This window comes from Strongylocentrotus purpuratus, unplaced genomic scaffold, assembly GCF_000002235.5.
Source record: "Strongylocentrotus purpuratus isolate Spur 01 unplaced genomic scaffold, Spur_5.0 spur5_contig_834, whole genome shotgun sequence".
NCBI lineage: Eukaryota > Metazoa > Echinodermata > Echinoidea > Camarodonta > Strongylocentrotidae > Strongylocentrotus > Strongylocentrotus purpuratus.
Genome location: NW_022145540.1, coordinates 19536 through 41479, shown reverse-complemented (window position 1 = coordinate 41479; position 21944 = coordinate 19536). Strand labels below are relative to the sequence as shown.

General features: G+C 39.2%; 2 protein-coding genes across 2 annotated transcripts; one reads left to right on the top strand and one right to left on the bottom strand.

The window, feature by feature from the left end:
- Positions 1 to 1165: 1165 nt before the first annotated feature.
- LOC115918600 lies at positions 1166 to 9548 on the bottom strand. Its single transcript, XM_030984629.1, has 4 exons — positions 8142 to 9548; positions 4906 to 5172; positions 2947 to 3438; positions 1166 to 2112 (listed from the first exon to the last, which is right to left on the bottom strand). The coding sequence occupies exons 1-4, from the start codon at positions 9501 to 9503 to the stop codon at positions 1864 to 1866; spliced, it is 2370 nt and encodes a 789-aa protein (XP_030840489.1). The 5' UTR covers positions 9504 to 9548; the 3' UTR covers positions 1166 to 1863.
- A 5081-nt stretch (positions 9549 to 14629) lies between these two features.
- On the top strand, positions 14630 to 18829 carry LOC105438495 (uncharacterized protein K02A2.6-like). The gene is made up of 2 exons (XM_030984584.1): positions 14630 to 14679; positions 15283 to 18829. The coding sequence occupies exons 1-2, from the start codon at positions 14630 to 14632 to the stop codon at positions 18827 to 18829; spliced, it is 3597 nt and encodes a 1198-aa protein (XP_030840444.1).
- The last annotated feature ends 3115 nt before the right edge of the window (positions 18830 to 21944 follow it).

Sequence of the window (21944 nt, the reverse complement as noted above, 5' to 3'; positions counted from 1 at the left end):
CGGGTCCACTTTTAGTTTTAAAAAAATAGGGGCACCAGTCATTCATAGAAACAAATCTTAAAACGTATCTGTTTAATTCGGCATTTTATAATTGATTATTGTATGTAATATCTTACTTCTGTTTCTTTGTTTATAATGACGATGCTAATGGGATCTCTTCTTTTCTTTTGTTGTTGTTTTTGTTTGTATCACAAATGCGCCTTTATTTATTAATTTCAAGTTGATTAAATGCCTTAGAAGTGTCATATAATATCATCATCAGTATTTGTTATTATTATTATAATCATTATTATCATTATAATTATTATTGTTATTATTATTATTATTATTATTATTATTATTATTATTATTATTATTATTATTATTATTATTATCACTACACACATTATATAAAACTGTACAAAGAACAAATATAAAACCATATAGCAACTTTCAAAACTATATACACTTTACAAACGAAATCAACATTCATTCGTTTCCTTGCTTATTATGTTACCTCTGTGAATATCGAAATGAACTACTTAACTACAAACAAATTATAACAAAAACAGTCTAGGACAGTTTATACTTCTATTTCATTATATAATCTTTTATATATTTCACTTTTTACTTTTAGGAATAAACATAAAAAATGCAGGAGTGCGGTGGCAAAAATGATATATAATATAATAAAGTTGAACCTTTCCAACCTCTATATCTACATTTGCTCCTACAGTTGAGCACTGTCAGATGTAACAGTTTTAATAAACTTGCTTATGATATATATGTATACATTTTGGTTGGGGAGGGGGGGGGGGGTGATCTCCAAACCCCTTCTAGAATCGCTACTAAGATTAGTCCTTATTCGTGGTCTATAATGTCTGAACGAAAAGTCAGAGCCGCTGCATTCTTCCATAATTATGTTTAGGAAGTTCAACGAGCTGCCGAACAGGATATTCGTGTATTTCGTTGCCTGAACAATTTTTTAATGAATTTTGCAAGCGAGCATATCATGATCTATACCTAAAAACGAAAAGTTTCACCATCAAAACACACTAGGAAGAATTTGTATATATTTGGGCACCCTATGCCATAACACAAGGATAATCGGGCACCTCAATATCCCGAATATAAGGAAATGGTTGCCCGAATGTTGGAACTTTGAAAATCCACCTTAAGAGGTGGGGGGGGGGGGGCTGCAACCCTTAATCACAGCCACGCGTTCCGATGAGATGATTGCTGTTCATAATAGTATGTATTGGTAGGTTTGTCATGAGGCCATCCCGTACTTGAGCTATTATGTCAGAGTTTTATCATTATGGTACAACGGCAATTCGATAAATCAAGAAAGATGCAACAGGAAGAGGAGCATTCACCGCCGAACAAAAATTCCCTTTACTCGGAAAGAAATAGCATTTATTTTCAAGCAAACCCAATTTGAATTGGATATAGATTCAAATTCATTCTGTTATGAAACACAATAGTTTGTTATTACATATTTAACTAAAAGCATAATGTTGTAAAGTCAAAGATAGCATCTACATTTACATATTCTACACCTTAATTGATCGATTTAACATAATACATTTTGTACTGCATCCAAAGTGCTCCTCAAATTAAATGAAAATCACTTGTTTGCTAGTTTATTCTGAAATGTATAGTATAAGATCAGTTAATATAGTAAATTAGTTTCAACAGTTAAGGGCACTGTGTCATTGGCCTCAGACGTTACCGTCAATAGTCTACAGAGACTAACACAGAATACGATAATTAGCGATGTTGTATACCATCAAAAGTCCAAATGACATTCCAGATGAAGATCGTTAACATTATTGTAGATAACTTCTAGACATAGGTAGTTGAACCTGTTGATATAATACATAATTATTTCTGACTCATGTCTCTCAATCCCACACTTGTAGAAGACGTTCCTGTCGTAGTGCTCCCTCGTGCTTTGGATCCGTAAATCTTCTTTCGCCAGAGACCCCTCACCCGTTGGTTAGCGCCAAAGAAGATGAAGACGAAGATACCTTGCAGAGAGCTGGTGATGATGAAGATTGTCCAAACAGCAGCAGACTGGGCGAAGGCGCCGATGAAACCGAATGACCATCCAAAACCAAGCAGGCACGATATCTGAGAGCATTTAGGGAGTGATAGTGAGAAGAGGAAATTATTATAAACAGTGAGGAAGAGAGAACGAGAGAAAGGGAGAGAGAGAGAGAGAGAGAGAGAGAGAGGGGGTGGGGAGAGAGGGAGGGGGAGGAAGAGGGAGAGAAACAGATGCAGAGAGAAGAAGATAGGTCGAATATAAACTCACATATACCGAAGTCACAGTTATAGAGGCAGACGTAAGACAAGCAAATGAGGGAAACATATTGAAAAAAGTGCATAATTATTACCAGATGCAATAAGATGACCAGATACAAATAATAAAATATGAAATCGTAGGAAGAAGAAAAAAATGCTCACTTTTAATCGAATAATTTACAAATTCAGCCGTTTGTAGGTTGGCTCAAATTTTACAGATTTGCGATAGGCAGTAAGGTATACTTATTCTTTCCGGCACCGACACAGCTTTGATTCCAACGATGGTCGGTCTATCCCAACAGTCGTGTATAGTGTGTACATGTATTTAAACTTCATATGGACTATACAAGCTCATTAACAAAGCACTTCCTTAATTTGCTCGAGGACATTCACGAAGAACGATGGGAAGGACCCTGGAATCTCTTTTGAACATCGTATAGAGAGTTCGGAAAGAAAACAATCATAATCAACGGGGGCCCCCTCCCCGCCTATCAGGCCTGTTTCATAAAACTTGATATCAATAACAATATCAATAACAAGCTACTGTTATAAGCTATTGAAATCAAGGCATCTGATTGGCTGAGAGCAAATTTATCATAGAAATTAAGCATTTGTTATTGATGAAAGGTTTTATGAAACGGTAAGCATCGACACACAAACCTTGAAGTGGACAGCCAGCTCCGTGAAAATCTCTTTCCGTCGCTCTTGAACACCTGTATGGAGAACGCTGGAATCACGCTTACTCTTGTGAACACCGTAGGCAGTTAACAAAAAGAAAACGAAGTTGACGAGGAAACTGGCGGCGACAGGTACCAAGAAAGCCAGAACGATAGCCCTGGCTTGGTAGATCCAGCACGATGTCCCGATCTTGCCGTAGCGAAACAGCGAAGGGTTCTGAACTTGAGTAATCAGACAGGGAACGACGATGACGAGAGGAAGACACCAGCCAAAAGTAAAGTAGCAGATGAGACGTGTCTTCTGACTATGTCTCTTGGGTAGGAAAGATGAGGACGCGAAGCAACGAAAAAGGTCGTACGCCAAGATGTTCGTCCATGCGAAGATAGCGAGGAGAAAATAATGAGTGATGATAGCTGCTATCGTACACACGGTTGGCAAAGATACCATGTTGGGAGCGATGAACTGGAGCATCAACTTTGGAAAAACAAAAATATTTATGATGATTTACAGACAATCTGGATACATTTTAGACAGGTCATTGCACGCAGCGTACGAGGGATAGTGAAATGTTATAACAAAAATTATATTCCATTCGAAGAAAAGGAGACTTAACAGGAATTTAATTCCCTAAATATTCCGCACGCCCCTATGCTTGGGGGTAGTTGCCCCCAGTTGCCCCCACCCCCAATAAAATTTAAAAGTGTTTTATTTCTAATTCGATACCGCCAGTGATTTACAAATGTTGCTAAAATGACATGATTTTCCGGGATGTTTTCTCTATTCTTTTTGTAAATTATATTTTTTATGCGTTTGTTGGAAACTCACAAATTCCAAAATTTACAGTCAGGCAAAACATATGCTTATTTTGAAGCCTTCATGTCAGGGCCTGCAGAATGGCGGGGCTCAGTGGGAGGGGGGGGGGGGACTCGCGCCCCCCTCACTTAAAAAAAGGACTTAAAGAGAAAAAGAAAGAAAGAATAGTGACCTGCCACTCTGCCAGTGTCACAACACGTTGGCTCCGTCCCCTGGACCCCATCAAGGGCCTTAAAGCGGATGCCTATCTGACCGTTATTAAATACCTAAAACCCCTGAGCTTCCGCGGGCTCGATCCCCTGTATCCTAGCAAGCGCACTATTAGATGGCCACTGGATGCTCATCGGACCGTAATAAAATATCCAAAACCCCTGAGCTTCCGACCAAGGGCCCTATGGCGGCCCTCTGGATGTTCATCTGATCGTAATCAAAGGCCTCAAACCCCTGAGCTTCATGGAGCTCAGCCCCCTGGATTGACCCCACGCCAATAGGCGACCTGCCATTGTCACAATAATAATAAGGCATCGAAATATGCCAATCTGACGGTAATTAAATGCCTAAAACCCCTGCCCTTCATGGGGCTCAGCCCCCTGGACCCCACGCCAATGAGTGACCTGCCATTGTCGCAAATACGGTTTCTTAATACGTTTATCTGATCATAATTAAAATGCCTAAAACCCCTAAAAACCGCTACGCTCTACCTGATTGTTAATACTCCACTTTGAAAAAACGTTCTGCGGTGCCTGAATGTAACATAAAAATAGTCGGTGGTGATGCAGATTTTACTTCTGCCCCGAACATTTTTGCTCATATACGCCACTGCCCCTGAAAGGTGAGCCCCCTGGAATGTTTGTCCCCTCCCCGAATCCCAAACTGCTTCCGGCGCGCCTGCCCGTATCTCAAGAAGAATAATTGTAGGCACGAACGGAAAATTGAAACCTGCATCTGCACTACTCCTGTTTTCATTATGATCTAAACTTAAATCGAATTTCAAGGCCAATTTAGTCTGGGCTATTTATTTACAAATCTCGAAAGCAAATGTGAGCTTTGATATTCATTTTGTCTGCAAGTAATTATTGTTAAAAATAATTAATGAAGGTTCATAGACAGTTTACTCCTGGCACTAACCTGCGCAACAAGAAGGGCCGACACAAAGCTCATGATGGATAGGCCTTGGAGGTTCCTCAGAGGCTTGAAGATACAGTAGGTGATCAACGTCGCCAAGAGACAGATGGAGGACAGAACAAGGAGTATGAGGTTCAAAATATACTGTCCTTTGGAGTACTGGAACATGCTGACAGGTTCTGGAGGATCGGGTCCAGTCCAGCATAGACGGACAGAGCCATTCAGGTAACGAACGTAGCTCTCTGGAGGAAATGAGATGTCCTGGTATATCTGAGAGTGACAAGATAATGTACATGTATGACGATATGGTGAATTATTTTCATGAAGTGAATAAATTGTAGAGGTGATAAACTTTCATGATGAACAGTATTCTTTAATATTTCGCATGGGTTACAATCCATTAGCGTTCGATAACTTAGATAACAGAGATTTTAAATTTGCGATTGATTGGATAACTTGCGATCAGTCCGGATCGATGAAACTCTTTATAAGACAGGGCCCTAATGACATAAAATCATTTTGTGTTAAAGATCAATCGCTTTCGTGGATAACGTCACATATTAGAACACTGATGAAGAAAAGAGATAATATTCATAGAAAATTTTTGAAAGTAAAGAAAAAGATTTTATTGCAAAAAGATTCCCATTTAAATACAATGTGTGAAGAATTATGGTCAAAGTACACCAATCTAAGGAATGAGGTCAATATATGTATGTTTAAAAGTAAAACTGAATATTTAAAGAAAGAAATCAAGAAAAATGTAAACGATGTTTCAAAGATGTGGAAATGTTTAAAGTTATTATTACCAACAAAATCCTCATCATTTCCTTCCATTCTTTACGACAATGATATGGTGTTTAATAACGATGACGCTATTGCCAATGCTTTTAATGATTATTTTATTCGAATAAATGCTAAGCTCGCGCAAGAGATGAATGTCATACAAGCCGACGAACATGATATTGGGGATGTTTTTAATTGCTATCCTTCCAATTATGTTTTTGACTTTGTTTCCACCAATGAAAGCTATGTTGAAAAATTGATTTCAAACTTGGATTCTAACAAAGCAACAGGGTCTGATGATATTAATATTATCTTCCTAAAAAAGTCTAAAGCTTTTATTGTACCAACCATTACTCAATTGATTAATTTGTCTTTTTCAACAGGAGTCTTTCCCAATGATTGGAAGTATGCAAAGGTTTTTCCGTTATTCAAAAAAGGCGACATTAACAATATTGGTAATTTTCGTCCAATTTCCATCTTACCTGCAATAAGTAAACTCATTGAAAGGACTGTTCATCAGCAATTGTATGATTATTTAATAGAACATAATATCCTCAGTAAGACGCGGTTTGGGTTCCGGCCAGGTCATTCTACAGCCTCGGCTCTTGGGGCTTTAACAGACAGTTGGTTACACTGCATAGATAAAGGCCTCATTGTAGGGGCTCTTTTTATTGATTTAAGACGAGCTTTTGATACGGTTAATCCAGATATTTTGTTAAATAAGTTAAAGAAAATAGGTTTGGGTAAGTTATCATTAGCTTGGTTTGACTCGTATTTAAATAATAGAAAACAATATGTTGCTATAAAAGATTCTAAATCAACTGATCGCTGTATTTCTGTTGGAGTTCCACAGGGATCTATTTTGGGCCCGCTCCTATTTTTGATTTATGATATGTCAGAAGTTTTGAAACATGGAAAAATTGTAATGTATGCCGACGATACGACACTTTATGTAAGTGGACCCACCTTTTCGGATGTACAAATTAAATTGCAAAGTGATTTTAATGTTATATGTAGATGGATAAAATGTAATAAACTCTATTTGAATGTTGATAAAACCAAATTTATGATCATCGGAAATAAACAAAGATTAAACCATTTTAAAAATGACAGTATTATATTAAAGTATGAAGATATATGTGTTGAACAATGTAAGATCTTTAAATGTCTAGGTATTATGATCGATGAAAACTTATTATGGTCTGATCATGTAGATTATTTATGTAGAAAAGTGTTTGCCGGACTTGCCATGCTTAGAAGAGTTAAACCATTATGTAGATGACATTTCATTGAAATTATTATACACATGTCTCATACAATCACAAAATGATTATTGTTGTGAAATTTGGGGAAACAGGTTTTTAAGTCATATAGATAAGATAACTAAACTACAAAAGAGGGCTGCAAGAATGATTTTAAACTGTAATATGTATACCCCATCAAAGGAATTATTTACTCGCATGAAATGGATACCATTTCAAGAGAGGGTTAAATATTTTAGATGTATATTTGTTTTTAAATGTCTTAACGATTTATCTTCAGACTTTCACAAAGATGTTTTTCAAGAAGTATCAACTCAACATAATTTTTACACACGGCAATGTACTCGTCATGACCTGATTATTGATAAATGTCATACTGAATACCTTAAGAATGCAATAAGTTATGATGGTGCTTTTCTATGGAATAAATTACCTTCTAATATTAAGCAGATAAGTAATGTAAAGACCTTCAAATTGGCACTTAAGATATATTTTTCCACCTTGCTGTTGAATCAGGATAGGTTTTGAGGAACACCTTTTTTAAAATTATTTTTTACTGCTAGTCTGCCTCTATTTTTTCTTTAAGCTCTCTCTCTCGCTTCTTTTACTTAATCCTTTACTCTCTTAGCAAGTGATCTATTTATAATAGCATTCATCATAATTGACACTGATTAATATGTTTGATATTGTATATTTATTTTCAATATGTAATACTGTTCTATTAATGTATTCATACCTAATTGTTTGTTTTATCTTTTTAATTGTATATACATGTTTTACAGGGCCTCATGGAAGACCAACTTTTTGTTGAATGGGCTACCCTGGTGAAATATAAATAAATAAATAAATAAAACATACTATTGATTGTTTACGCACCATTATTTTTTCTAACGCTTTACGCAAAATATTATGGTTATATGATCAGGGTTTTTGTAAGTTTGGGGGTAAGTCTAGGTAAGTTTAGGATAGGATCACCCCAATACAAACCCCATTCATGAATGGTTACGTTTTGAAATAACGAACGACAAATGAATGATGTGTATTCCAGTAACTATTGTGCCAACTATTGGGGAAATAGATGCCCAACCCTATACATGTGACCACATCACATAGGCCCTATCCTATTAATCTCGCGGAAAACACAATATTGCCTTAATATCTAACCTGACAAATATTATAAACGTTTAAACTTACCAAATAGGTAACATTGTCTCTTTCATTTTCGGTGATGAGAGAGTCTCCAACAATGATAGCAGCGCATGTGTCTATGTCAACGACCTTACCATAAAGCGAGAAGGACAGTTGCTTGGTGAAATTCCATTTGTTTGAAAAACGTGAGAAATAAGTGTCGTTTTCCCACAAAAATGGCGTCACGAAAGTGGTGTCATTATACATGATATAAGCTGTCCCATTGATGTCCACCGGTTTAAATAAATGGGGGTCATCTACAATGCGAGATAGATTACTTCTATTACCCATGACTATTTCATAATCAATGTTACATCTTTCTCGGATGATGATTTTGCTATCCGGGCAACTCTGTTCCTGTGTTTCATCTAAGCTGTATTCAATAAAGTCTTCCAGTTCACTCGTGTGCGGTAGGATGTCAGCAGGAAACTCTAGGAAGGTTGTGAAATACCCGTCAGAGACATCATAATCGAATTCATAGCTCGACATGACCGGACTTTCGATGTTCATGAGAGTTTTCATGTATTTGAAACGTTTGAAGCCACCGTAGCACTGCATGTAACCATTGGCGATGACAGCAAAGATGACGCTTCTGTTCTTGCAATCTGGCCAGGAACTGACTTCTGGGATGCATTCGGTTCCAGATAATCGAAGGCCATTCGTACATCGCAGCTCTGGATAAAAGTAAGCGGTGCTAAAAACGGGGACTTTATCAGATCTTGACGCTCTACATTGTGATTCGTCGTTGTCTACTAGCATTCCATTGCACATTGCACAATCAGCGTTCCTGTAGATAGTACCATTGACCATCAATCTTTGCTCGCTTTCGCTCGAACAAAGTAATTGTGAAATTCGGTCTGCTAATCGTGAATCGCATTGTGATACGATGGCGGAATCATCGACACATGAACGAGGAGCAGGAGGGTAATTCCCGTCAATTTTGAACGGTTGCTGTCCACAAAACGTATCCACATTCGGTGGGTTGTCCTGACAAGGTGCAAAAACAACGTAAGGGGTGAGTTCCGATGAGTTTACGCCGTGGCAAAGAGCACAATACCTGTTGCGGAAGAAGATTTTCCGGGAGTCAACAAAGACAGTGTCATTCGCCATCGGGTGCTCACATCTCCATACCAACTCGGGGTCAGGTCCAGCTAAAGATGGACACCTGTCCACTACAAAGTAATTGTAAATGCAAGATGTATTCTGTGCGACGCCGATGGTAAATCGGGTGCAACTCCAATACTGCTTATCCAGAATCATGGTGTAAGGTTTCTCGAATGTGCGTGATGATCCATAGCAACAATCTTCGAAGAATAGGCAGCTGGCAGTACAGGAGCAATAGCTACCTTCGATAGTACTTGAATTCATCTCACATTCCTTAATGGAGACAGTGAAGGTGACGCACTTATCAGAATCTGCATAACAAAGTACAAAATTAATCATTAATCCCGTTGCACACGGCCGGCGTCATTTCGACTGCATTATTTCCATTTTTGAACTATTCGTTTTGCAGTCACTATGGGTTTTTTTCTCGATTTCACTCTCATAATAATCATAACTCAAAAAAATTTCATACACACAGGACCAAACTACTGGAGCAACATTGATCCGAATATCAAACAGCTTAAAAACTGTGGCAGCTTCAAAAAACATATTAAATTGTTATTATTGAATTCGTACGTGTCATGCACAACTAAACTATTTTTTCCCCGACTGTGACTCCCGACCCTGAATATTCTATTCTAAAAATTCCTTTTCTCTCTTCTCATTCTCCTTCCGACTCCCATTCTTTACCATCTCTTCCTATTTCTCTTTTTTTTTGCATCCTTCATCCATCATCAGGGGCGGCGATTTCTTTTCATGGCCGGGGGACGAAATGTGAGGGACGAGGATGCAGTGGCGTAATGAGCAAAAACGTTGGGGGGGGGGGGGGGGGGGGTTATAAAAAAACTGCATTACCACCACTCTCACATGTTACGCAGGCCCTGGCAACGTTTTTTTCAAAGTGGGGAGGGGGGCTAGGTATTTACGATCAGGTAGAGCAAAGCGAGCGAAGCAATGGAGCGTAAATTGGCGTGGGGTCCAGGGGCAAAGCCCTGGCGGGGGTCAAGGGGCGGAGCCCCATGAAACTCAGGGGTTTTTTAGGCATCTAATTGAGGTGAGATGAGCGTCCATGGGGCAGATCCCCCGGGAGTTCAGGGGTTTTAGGAATTTAATTACGGTCAGAGTAGCATATTTTGATACCTTATTTGTGACTAGCACTGACATGCAGGTCACTAATTGGAGTGGGGTACAGGGGGCGGAGCCTCCAGAAGCTCAGGGGTTTTAGGCATGTAATTACGATCAGATGAGCATCCAAGGACCGCCTCAGGGCATTTAATTGGTGGGGTCCAGGAGGCAGAGCCCCCGGAAGCTCAGGGGAAAATGCCATTTCAGCAACATTTGTAAATCACTGGTATCGAATTAGAAATAAACCATGTTTGAATTTAATTTTTTTGAGGGAGAACTTCCCCCAAGCTCCCCCCCCCCCCCCATCACCATCAATACGCAAGTGCGAGGGAGCATAGTGAATGAGAGGGGTGAAGGTGACGGAAGTTACAATCCTCTCACAGGTTTTGAAGTTTTGGTTGTATCAAAAAACTACATTCCTTAGCAAAACTATAGTATAAAAACAAGCAATATACTTTTTCCACACTTCACTTTTCTCGGTATTTACTCATACATTTTGAAGGATATTATGCGAGGGAGCGTAGCTGCTGAGTGAGAAAATTTTTGCATTTTTATTTGTCTAAACGCTACACTATTGGGCCCTCCAGAGCCTAAAAGTGTGTTGCAATCTTTAGTCAGTATTTGCTATACATTTTTGGGGCACTTTTTTCAAATTTTTGAGGGGGGACGATCCTCCCCTAAAAAAATTGAGGGGGGGATGTGTCCCCCCGCCCCCCCCCCCCCGGGATCGCCGCCCCTGTTCATCATCATTCCACAGTTTGTGTCTGTTTTGTGCTGCGCAAAGATTCAGTCAGCTTAATTTTGGCCATTAAAAGAAGTGGGTTATTGATGTGGACAAATGCTCATGTACCCTTTACAGCTCATTTTATGTATGTTATTACCAAAGAAGAAAACAGCCAGTCAGTCACTCAATAGTGTCTGACAGTGAAACCTAGCAAGTAAACGGGTTTCCTTGCATAATTTGAATATTTAGACTCTGCTAACGTTTAAATTTCCCAGATATGACATACGTGATATATTCATAATTCCTGCAAAGTTCTACAGTATTTGATGTTGGCTTCAAAAGGGATACACTACCTTTAATATATGCCACTAATTTATAGCGAAAGAGAGCAGTTTTTCTTTTATTTCCCATAAAACTTACTTGCTACGCTAGCTTGCAATCATATTAGGCCTATCTCATTAAGTAAGACTTTTCTAAAGTCTTATTCATTCTTTCAGATAGGATTGTTCTTAAACCACCATTGCGAGTGGCGCAAATTCGCAAATGAATCTTCGAACAATTACACACATTGACAACTGCAAAAGTATGTTGCTGAAGCAGTGTCTTGGATCACGTTATGAATAAATGTTGGAGATCATCAATGGTAATGTATTAATCACAAGGTAGTTATATTATACAGTTATTGACTGGCAGGGGGTGTAATATTATACAAATAATGAATGGTTATGAGTTCAATAGTGCGAATATTTTCATGAGTTGAAAGATTAACATTCTATTCAACGAGGCGTCAGCCGAGTTGAATAGAATTAATGTTAATCTTTCAACGAATGAAAATATTCGCACCATTGAACGAATGAAAAACATTCATTATTTGTTTTATACAACACCGAAGAAGATCCGACGTTAATCAACAAAATTATGCTTTACTCCTTATATTAAAGATAAATTCAAGTTGGATTCAAGCCTTCTCGATTACATTCAGATTGCCTTCGCGTCAGATACACGCAGGGATACGCGCGCGCACGGCAGAGAGGTACGCAGTCTGCATATAACCAAAAATGCACGGCGCATATAACCAAAAATGCACGACCGTGCAATATACCATCTATTGAATATCATGTGACCAACAATCCTCCAATCAAATGACAGGGATCCACGTAGGTGTTGTATAAAACATTATTTGGACCGCTGAAGGGAGTTATATTTCCCAAGTGGTTATATTTTCCCGAAGCGCGCAGCGCTGAGGGAAAATATGGTAACGAGGGGAAATATAACTCCCTTCAGGTCCAAAGAATGTTATATACCCCCTGCCAGTCAATAACTGTTATATTAGATAGCCCTTTTTTTGGGGGGGGGGTCGAAAAAAAATTCCCCTTTTTTTCGGAAATTACGGAAAAATAATCTGTCGAGATGGTTCAAGAAAGAAAAAAAACCTTACAAAAAAAAAAATTATGAAAAAAATTTTGGGAAAAAATAAAAATAAAAAAATTCTTACCCAAAAAAGCATTTTTCGGGAAAAAAAAAAATTACCCCAAAATTAAAGTATTTTTTGGAAGAAAAAGAAAATGTGGAAAAATAATTTTACGGGAAAAAAAAATTCATGAAAAAAAAATATTGAAAAAATTAAATGACCCTCGGTAATGGTTTAATGTGTGTAATTGGTGACATACAGTCCTCAAGAGGGCGACATGCATTGATTAAAAATATATTAATTTCACCAGCTGGTTAATATAACACCGAAAAGTGACCGGCCAGGAAAATATAACAATTTGGATCCTCACAATTGATATCACGTGACGAGCTCTGGACCAATTACATCTCGGTATCTGTCTAAGCTATCTAATATATATACCAATGTGTAAACTTTGTTTCAGTATTTGAACCCTTTGGCAGTGCCTCCCTCTCCCCCCCCCCCCCCCAGAAATTACTCTTTTTTTTTGTTGGTGCACACCCCAAACTGAAAGACATTCGGACGCCCCTGTAGTCAAGAGAGATGAATCCATCGATATATTTTCGGAAGGAAACATGTGTTTTAAAACGCCAATATTCAAGTTTATTCGATATGATTGTAGGCCTACAAGACATAGTTACTGAGGAGGTTACGATCATAATTTCAAGACCATAAATCCTACAAGACATGAGATTTATGGCTATTTCAATGTCGAGTGTTAAGTTCCACTTGATCGTCACCAATCTATGCGCCATGCCGAGTCTTTCCTTGAGCCAAGGTAGAACGACACTGAAAGTGGCCCCTGCCCTCCTTCTTAAATTAGGCAATATACCTAATGTACCAAACCGTCTTATATTAGGCATATTGCCTAAAATAGCGGGCCTTGTGAAATATCGCCATCTTGCGGCGGCACGGTGTAAATATTTGAAAGTGAACACCAGGTGTCTTATAGAATATGCTTTCTTTACTTCTAAATAGAATTGTTACCCTGTACGGTACTTCACTTCGTTGTAGATGAATATTGATATCAAAATACTGTACTGATTTGACATACTCCTGTACTCAAGAGGTTATGTCATAAAAAGGAATCAATTTAACAGGGTTAATTTGCTGCTACCCCCCCCCCCCCCATCTCTCTCTCTCTCTCTCTCTCTCTTCCCCTTTTTTCGAATCCTCATTTACAGCCAAAATTACGAAAGGAGAATATGATAATTTATACTCTTCGAAGATAATTTGGGGAAAGGGAATTTTTTTTACACAGATTAATGATTGGACGATACAGTTTTGAATGAATGCATGTAATAAAAAAATAAAAAAATTGATAGCCCATTTTCAAATACGAATAACTAAAAAAGACTGAACCCAGAAGGTGATTTATTAATGGTTATTGCTTTGAAAGCGTGGTCACACTTTTCGTTTTGAATGGCGCATATAGAAATGGTTGCCAGTGTTATATATGGTTTAGAGTGGCAGTGCGCCCTCTTGTGTTATGTACTGACTTGACAACCAGAATGAAGATTACTAGAATAAAGCACTAACCAGTTGAAGTTGTAAACTTTAAACAGACTTTATTGCCTATTATGTAGAGTCAAACAAAAGCATAAAACATGGTGTCAGAAGTGTAGTGACCATGGACTCATTCCTGAAATCGGCGTGCAGCCAGGAAGAATAATTTACAGAGTCGAACTGTTCACGTTCCGAGCAAGTTTGCAGCAACCGAGTACACGCGAAGTCGTCGTACAGTGGACAGATTAGCGAATGGTTCGTAGCATAGCATCCATAAACGCGACGTCGTTGAGCAGCGGTGAATATGACTTATGAACATTGTCGCAATAGACTTGACTCGTCAGTCGATGTAATGTGAACTATCAATAATAATTACGATGTTTAGTTATTTTGGTTGTTTTACGTGTGCATTGTTTGGAATGAAATGGTGTGGATTTATGGAAAGAGTGCATTAATATCAGAATTAATACTCGATAAGTCCAATCAGTCTGGTTCATTCAGTGGGTTTAGCAGTATAGTTTACTCCGTTTTAGAATTTGCTGATTTGTTACTGTAAGTGTAATTGTATAGGCGGTAGAGATAACCATGTCTAACACTGAGGTAGTACAAGATCCTCCCCAGAGGGGAAGTGAAGAGTCAGAAGGAGTAAATGAAACTGGGACTAACCAGGGTCAGGTCTTGAGTGATAACAATACTGATAATGATAGTGTTAGGACCAGAAATAGGCCGGGCAGTACAAGTAGAACAAATGTGCCACTCCCAAGACCTCTTTCGGTAAAAGGGGATATGAAGAAAAACTGGGGTATTTTCACCCAGATGTGGGACAGTTATGAGGTCATAACTGGGTTAGAACACGAAAGTAATAAAATTCGTGTGGCACATTTCATAACGGCACTAGGAACTGATGCATTGGAGATTCAACAAGGCCTCCCTTTCAGAAATGAGGAGGAAAGAAAGAGTTATAAATGCATAAGAAAACTCTGGTCTGAATATTGTGTCGGGCAAACAAACATTACTTTTGAAAGATATCAGTTCAATAAGTGTGTTCAGAATACTGATGAGTCAGTTGAGAATTATTATGTGAGGTTAAGGTCTCTTGCAAGTACTTGTGAGTTTGGTACTCTAACTGATGACCTCATCAGAGATCGAATCGTTCTAGGGATTAGAGACGATAATACAAGAAAACGTCTTTTGCAAGAGCCAATTCTTACTCTGTCTAGTTGTTTGGATATCTGCAGAGCTATGGAGTCGTCCAAAGCTCAGAGCAAAGCCATGCAGGAACCAGTATCTGCCTATGCAGTGTCCCATAAACCAAAGGTTTGGAAGCATAGTGGGGGTAAGGGCAAGAAGCTAGCTCCTAAATTGATTAATTGTGGTTTCTGTGGTAAGCAGCATGAAAAAGACAAATCAAAATGCCCAGCTTATGGCCAAAAGTGTAAGCTGTGCAAAAGAGAAAATCATTTCGCTGTGAAATGTAAACAGAATAAGAACAAGGCTCACAGAGTAGAGACAATTGAAGAGGATGAAGATTCTGAACAAGAGTGTGTATATGTTTCTCTGATAGGCACAGATGAAGCATTTCAGGTATCTGCTGATAGTAAGAGTCCAAATTATCAGAAAAAGATCATTGCAAAGTTTAGAATCAATGACGAAGACGAGATTGGTATGCAGGTTGATTGTGGAGCGACATGTAATGTTATCCATCTAGAAGATGTTCCATCTGGGACAGAGTTAACTAGTACAAATCAGGTTCTGATTGTGTATGGTCAAGGAACAGTACCAGTGGCAGGGAAATGCAAGTTGCATCTTAGGAATGTAAAGAATAACAAGAGGTACTTAGTTCCATTTGTTGTTGTGAAGGGCGAAGTCACAAGACCACTGTTGGGAGCTAGTACAGGCCAGCAGATGAAGTTGATCAAAGTACAGTATGAAAACATTGAAGTTGTTCATGCAGTAGCTAATGATGATATTCTGATCCCATACAAGGATGTATTTACAGGGTTGGGTAACATGCCAGGAGTAGTTCATTTGACCTTAGAGGCTGAGGCAAAGCCAGTAGTGATGCCCCCTAGAAGGGTCCCTCTTTCAATTAAAGAAGATTTGAAAGAAGAGTTGTGTAGGCTTGAAAAGCTGCAGGTGATTGAGAAGGTAGAAGATCCTAGTGATTGGGTATCTAGTCTTGTAGTAGCTAGGAAACCAAGTGGTAAATTGAGAGTATGCATCGATCCGCAACATCTTAATAGGTCGTTGAAGCGTGAGCATTACCCATTGTCAACGATTGATGATGTCCTACCACAGTTAGCGAATGTGAAAGTTTTCAGCAAGGCCGACTTGAAGGAAGGTTTTCTACAATGTAAGTTGGACGCAGAATCATCCAAGCTTACAACATTTCAGACACCTTGGGGTAGATATAGGTTTCTTCGCTTACCCTTTGGTCTATCACCTTCGCCTGAGCTCTTCCAGAAGCGCCTAGATCAGTGCCTTGAAGGCCTACCAGGAGTATTCGTCATAGCAGATGACATTCTCATAACTGGACAGGGTGAGACACATGCAGAGGCCTGCATAGACCATGATCGTAACATGACTAGTTTCCTTCGCCGATGTCGCGAGCGAGACATCAAGCTGAATTCTAGCAAGCTTGAGTACAAATGTAAGGAGGTGCAGTTCATTGGTCACCGACTGACCAAGGAAGGTGTTCGGCCCGATCCTAGCAAAGTCGCAGCTCTCGTTGACATGCCACAGCCAGTAGATATACCTGGAATCCAGCGATTTGTGGGAATGGTTCAATACTTAGCAAAGTTCTTGCCATCATTGTCGGGGCTCAGCGAACCGTTACGTAGGTTGACCCACAAGGACACTCCCTGGAACTGGGGAGAAGAACAGTCTAGAGCGTTCATCGCGATCAAAGGACTTGTTACAGAAGCACCGGTTCTCCGATACTTTGATCAGCAGTTGCCGGTAGAGGGTCAAGGTGATGCCTCACAAAAGGGCCTGGGTTTCGTGTTGACTCAGAATGACCAACCGGTGACATACTCAAGTAGAGCGTTGACTGAGGCCGAAACTAGATATTCTCAGATCGAGAAGGAACTTCTTGCGCAAGTTTTCGGACTTGAAAGAAACCATCAGTACGTGTACGGTAGAAAGGTGATCCTTTGGACAGACCACAAACCGCTAGTGACAATAACGCGTAAACCATTGGCTTCTACACCAAAGAGACTGCAAAGATTACTATTGCGAATGCAACAGTACAATGTAGAGATCTTCTACAAGCCGGGTAGAGAGATGTACCTAGCAGACACCCTGTCGCGAGCATACTTACCGAACTCCGAGCAATCGCCGACAGAGAAAGAAGTTGAAAGCATTCACATGCTTGAGGACATAGCGGTGTCGCAGAAGACGTTAGCGCTCATCAGGATTGAAACGCAACAGGATGAAAGCCTACAAGCGGTAAAGGGACTGATCCTTGAGGGGTGGCCCGAAGACAAGTCTCGTCTGCCACCTGGGACTTCTCCATACTTTGACATCCGTGATGAACTAACGTATGATGAGGGTATAATCTTCCGCGGACAGCGTTGTGTAATTCCTGTCAAAGTGAGACCTCGTGTGAAACAGCGACTTCATAGCGCACACACAGGAATACAGGCCACACTCGCAAGGGCCAGAGAATGTGTATTTTGGCCAGGGATGACAAGCGATCTTACAGACTATCTCTCACACTGTGAAGTCTGTGCAACCTTTGCTCCGAAGCAAAGAAGTGAACCTCTGATCAATCATGACTTGCCGAAACGTCCGTGGCAGAAACTCGGTATAGACTTATTCGAGTTGAACAACAAGAACTATGTTTGTGTTGTGGACTATTTCTCAGACTACTTCGAAGTTCTTCCTCTGCCACACAAGAAAGATACCAGAGCAGTCGTCAGGCGACTAAAGAGCATTTTCGCATGTCACGGTATCCCAGAAACCATTATGTCGGACAATGGTCCCCCATTTAACTCTCAAGATTTCGCGACCTTCATGCAGGAGTATGAGATTGAGCACATCACGAGTTCCCCATATTATCCCAAGAGCAATGGGAAAGCGGAGAGTGCCGTCAAGATTGCGAAGGGTCTCTTACGTAAGACAACTGAAGCTCAAGAAGATTTTCAGCTAGCTCTTCTAAATTGGCGTAACACACCCACAGCAGGACTTGATAGCTCGCCAGCTCAACGCCTGTATGGTCGTCGCACTCGCACTCTTGTACCAACCGCGTCCAAGCTTCTGATTCCACGCACACAAAATAGAGTTGTCGCAAAGAAAGCGGAAAAGCAGAAGAAGCAAAAGCAGTACTACGATAAGAGCACGAAAGAGCTACCACCATTGAAACGCGGAGATATTGTTCGTGTTCAGCCGCAGTCTAACGCACAGAGTAAGCGATGGCACAAAGCGAGAGTAGAGAAACAAGTTGATTCCAGATCATATCTAGTCAGGTCAGAGAATGGCAATATAGTTCGACGAAACAGGAAGCACTTGCGCACATGTAGTAGCACATTCAGTGACCAGTCAGATATATTCTCCACGCCTACTAGCGTAACTCGCGAACAACCAGAGCCATCAACATCCGAAGCGAAGCGTAGCGACACAAATTCACCAGATCACGTAGCGAAGTCTCCTCGTCGCGAAGCAAATAATGATATTCGCGAACCCCAGCTTGCTGAAGAGACTCAAGAACCACCAAGACCAGCTCGCCGTAGTACCAGAGCTCGCCATCCACCAGCTCACATGAAAGATTTTGTTGTTTATCATTAAATAAACATTATGTGTAACTACTTTATATAGATGTAGACAGACAACTATATATTTGTTTCATTAAGAGAAAGTTAATTGTTTATACAGGAAAGTCACCTGTTAATTAACAAGAAAGAAAGTTAGTATGTTGTTTATATTGATTGGTTGATGTTGTTTAGACAAATCAAAACAAAAGTATTTGATTTTGGATCTATTTGAAATTTGATGAAGATGATACATAATCTAAGCCAGTGTTCCAAAGGACTAATCGAGAGAAAACAGAATTTAAGCTCATATGTATTGTCTCAAAAGAACAACAAAACCACTCAAGTGTAATTATGCATCCATGCTGAAGTTGATTTATTATGATACTATTTCTATAAACACAGATATTTCCAGAGGATTTATAATTAGATTTATGTGTACTGACATGGGCATTCATATATGCATTTCAGGCCGACAAACTAATATACAGGTATTAACTTCTTAAAGAAGGAAGGATGTTATATATGGTTTAGAGTGGCAGTGCGCCCTCTTGTGTTATGTACTGACTTGACAACCAGAATGAAGATTACTAGAATAAAGCACTAACCAGTTGAAGTTGTAAACTTTAAACAGACTTTATTGCCTATTATGTAGAGTCAAACAAAAGCATAAAACAGCCAGAACAGTCAAACTGTTCGACTGAGGAATTTCAAATCGGAACAATGATATTCCACGCACATTTCGTGTTAAATTGAATGGTCTGATTGATTTAAACAACTGAAGATGAAAATTGGTGAATTGACAAGGGCAACCTACAGGCCTCGTGATTGCTTAAACAACTTGTTTCGCCTTGAGCAAACCATGGAGTTACTAGCCTGATGCAGGTGCCGCCCGTATTTTTTATAAGAGGGCGAGAGAGAGAGAGAGAGAGAGAGAGAGGGGGTAGAGAGAGAGAGGGGTAGAGAGAGGGAGAGGGAGAGGGGGGCAGAGAGAGGGAGAGGAGGTAGAGAGAGAGAGAGAGAGAGAGAGAGAGGGGTAGAGTTCAGCCATCCCCATGTTAATTACATTATTTTGAATATTGTTGTAATGTGATAGACAAGATGATCGGGAGATTCACTAGAACATAATAGTGTTGCCGAAAAGTCAACTGAAAAGCTTTAAACAAGCGAGCAAGTAACAAAAATAAGGTTCAACAAATTTGCCGATGAATAAAAAAAAACCTAAGTGTGCCGACAGACGTTTCCATTTTCCCCAAGTTAAAAACCCATGAATTTTGTATAGTTTCCAACTAATGATTATATTTCTTTCCAAGTACATAAAAGCTCACAAAATTCGTTTGATTATTTAAACAGAACAGGGGGAATTACATCCCCACACCCCTTAAAGCGAAATCCCCTGAATAGACGATGATTTCGAAAGTATGATGATGAGTCAGGCTTTAAACATTGTTCTGCTCAACTTGATTAAAACCACTAAATAACCAAAACAAAATTGATGGGATACTCACCAGCAGGACAAATCAAATATGAAAAGTCATCATCATCGTTTTCTACAGTATACCAAAAGAAGGAGAAGAGAGAACTGGTTTAATTGAGGGTTAGGTGATTTACTTCATGAAAAAAGCAAGAAACCCCAGTCACCAATGGCGTAGTGTGGTTCAACCCATAGAGGGGGGGGGGGGCAGTCGCATCATTGGAACGGCACCAAGATGTCTTTCTACCTGCTGAATGAAATATAAATTATCAAAGTAAGTAACAATACTAGAGTATTTAGAAAAGTTTGAATGCATTTATAGTTGGACGTATTATGAATACCAAAGTAATTAAGATGGTAATCAAAGATAAATAAGAAAGTAACTGAGGGGTAAAATGTATGAATGCATTTGTAGTTGGACGTATCTATTCCTTACCGCTCCAGCTGGAAGACCAGGACGAAGACGAGGACGAAGACGAGGGCAGTCGAATCTCGAACTTGCTCGGACCCGATGAGGACGTGTTTCCGTCAGCAGAACCAAAATTCGGATCTAAATTAGAACAGTCACAAATTGATGTTATTTTTAGTAAGAATAGCAGAAAAATCACGCGTTTCGAAGCCATTCTATCCATTGCAAATCTATTCATCAGACAAGTGATAAACGTTTTTTCCAAAATAAACGTTATAATAAACTAATGGATCACTTTACATCGCCAAGGCATATATATATATATATATATATATATATATATACCCACCTTCAAAAATAAACGTTAAATATTGAATTTCGTGACCAGGCCACAGGTGTTCACCAGCTTTCACGTGATTAGTTTTTTGGTTTATCTAAATAGGTCACTGACCCTCACCGCCCCCATCAAGGATGACAGAAATGTACTCATTCAATTCAATTCAATTCAAAAATGGTTTTTATTATAGCACAAACATGGTTCATACAAAGACAATTTTACATGAAGGACAGCCATGGCTGGAATATTCATGTTTACATGTTCGGCACAATAGATAACACCTTTAAATATATACATGTAAAAAACTAGCAATATCAAATATAAGACATCGATTCTGTAACTAAAATCCATAAACACATTGCACATGTTTCCAGAAATTCAGCTATAATTGTGTACAAATTCAATGTAAATTCAATACAAGCGTGGTAAAAAGATTACAAGCGTGGTAAAAAGATTAAAATTTCTACATTTTAAACAGCCTACTCATTGGCCCGAATATTCAAAGGAAGTTTGTCGACAAACCTAGGTTTATGTGCGTCATATGACGCGTTTCGACGCGCTTTTTAGGTACTTTGTCGACAAACCTCCTTTGTGAATTCGGGCCATTATGTCGGACACTGATTTATAAAAACTCTAGAATTTTCAGAAAGTGCATAGTATTAAATTACCGTCAATGGTTACAAAATATCCGTGTATCATGTGAGTTAACTCAGTTACCCAGAACGAAAATGCGGTTTTATGTGTTTGTTGTAATAGATGGATTCATTTAAATTGTTCTAAACTCAGTACTAACTTCTTTAACTCGGATACCGATTGGCTGTGTGATAAATACTTGTTCGGTGAATTACCTTTTAATTTCATAAACCTTAAGGATGAAGCACCCAAAGCCCAAAACGATAAACTTGTTATATTTTATGATACTGTGTATGAAA

Bases quoted from the DNA above. Each gene is read 5' to 3' on its own strand.
- LOC105438495 (XM_030984584.1), top strand. From the start codon at position 14,630: ATGTCTAACACTGAGGTAGTACAAGATCCTCCCCAGAGGGGAAGTGAA. The intron at 14,680-15,282 runs GTCAGAAGGAGT...GGATATCTGCAG, and splicing joins CCCCAGAGGGGAAGTGAAGA to AGCTATGGAGTCGTCCAAAG.
- LOC115918600 (XM_030984629.1), bottom strand. From the start codon at position 9,503: ATGAATTCAAGTACTATCGAAGGTAGCTATTGCTCCTGTACTGCCAGC. The intron at 5,173-8,141 runs GTAAGTTTAAAC...TGTCACTCTCAG, and splicing joins GAGACAATGTTACCTATTTG to ATATACCAGGACATCTCATT. The intron at 2,113-2,946 runs GTTTGTGTGTCG...AAATGCTCTCAG, and splicing joins AGCTGGCTGTCCACTTCAAG to ATATCGTGCCTGCTTGGTTT.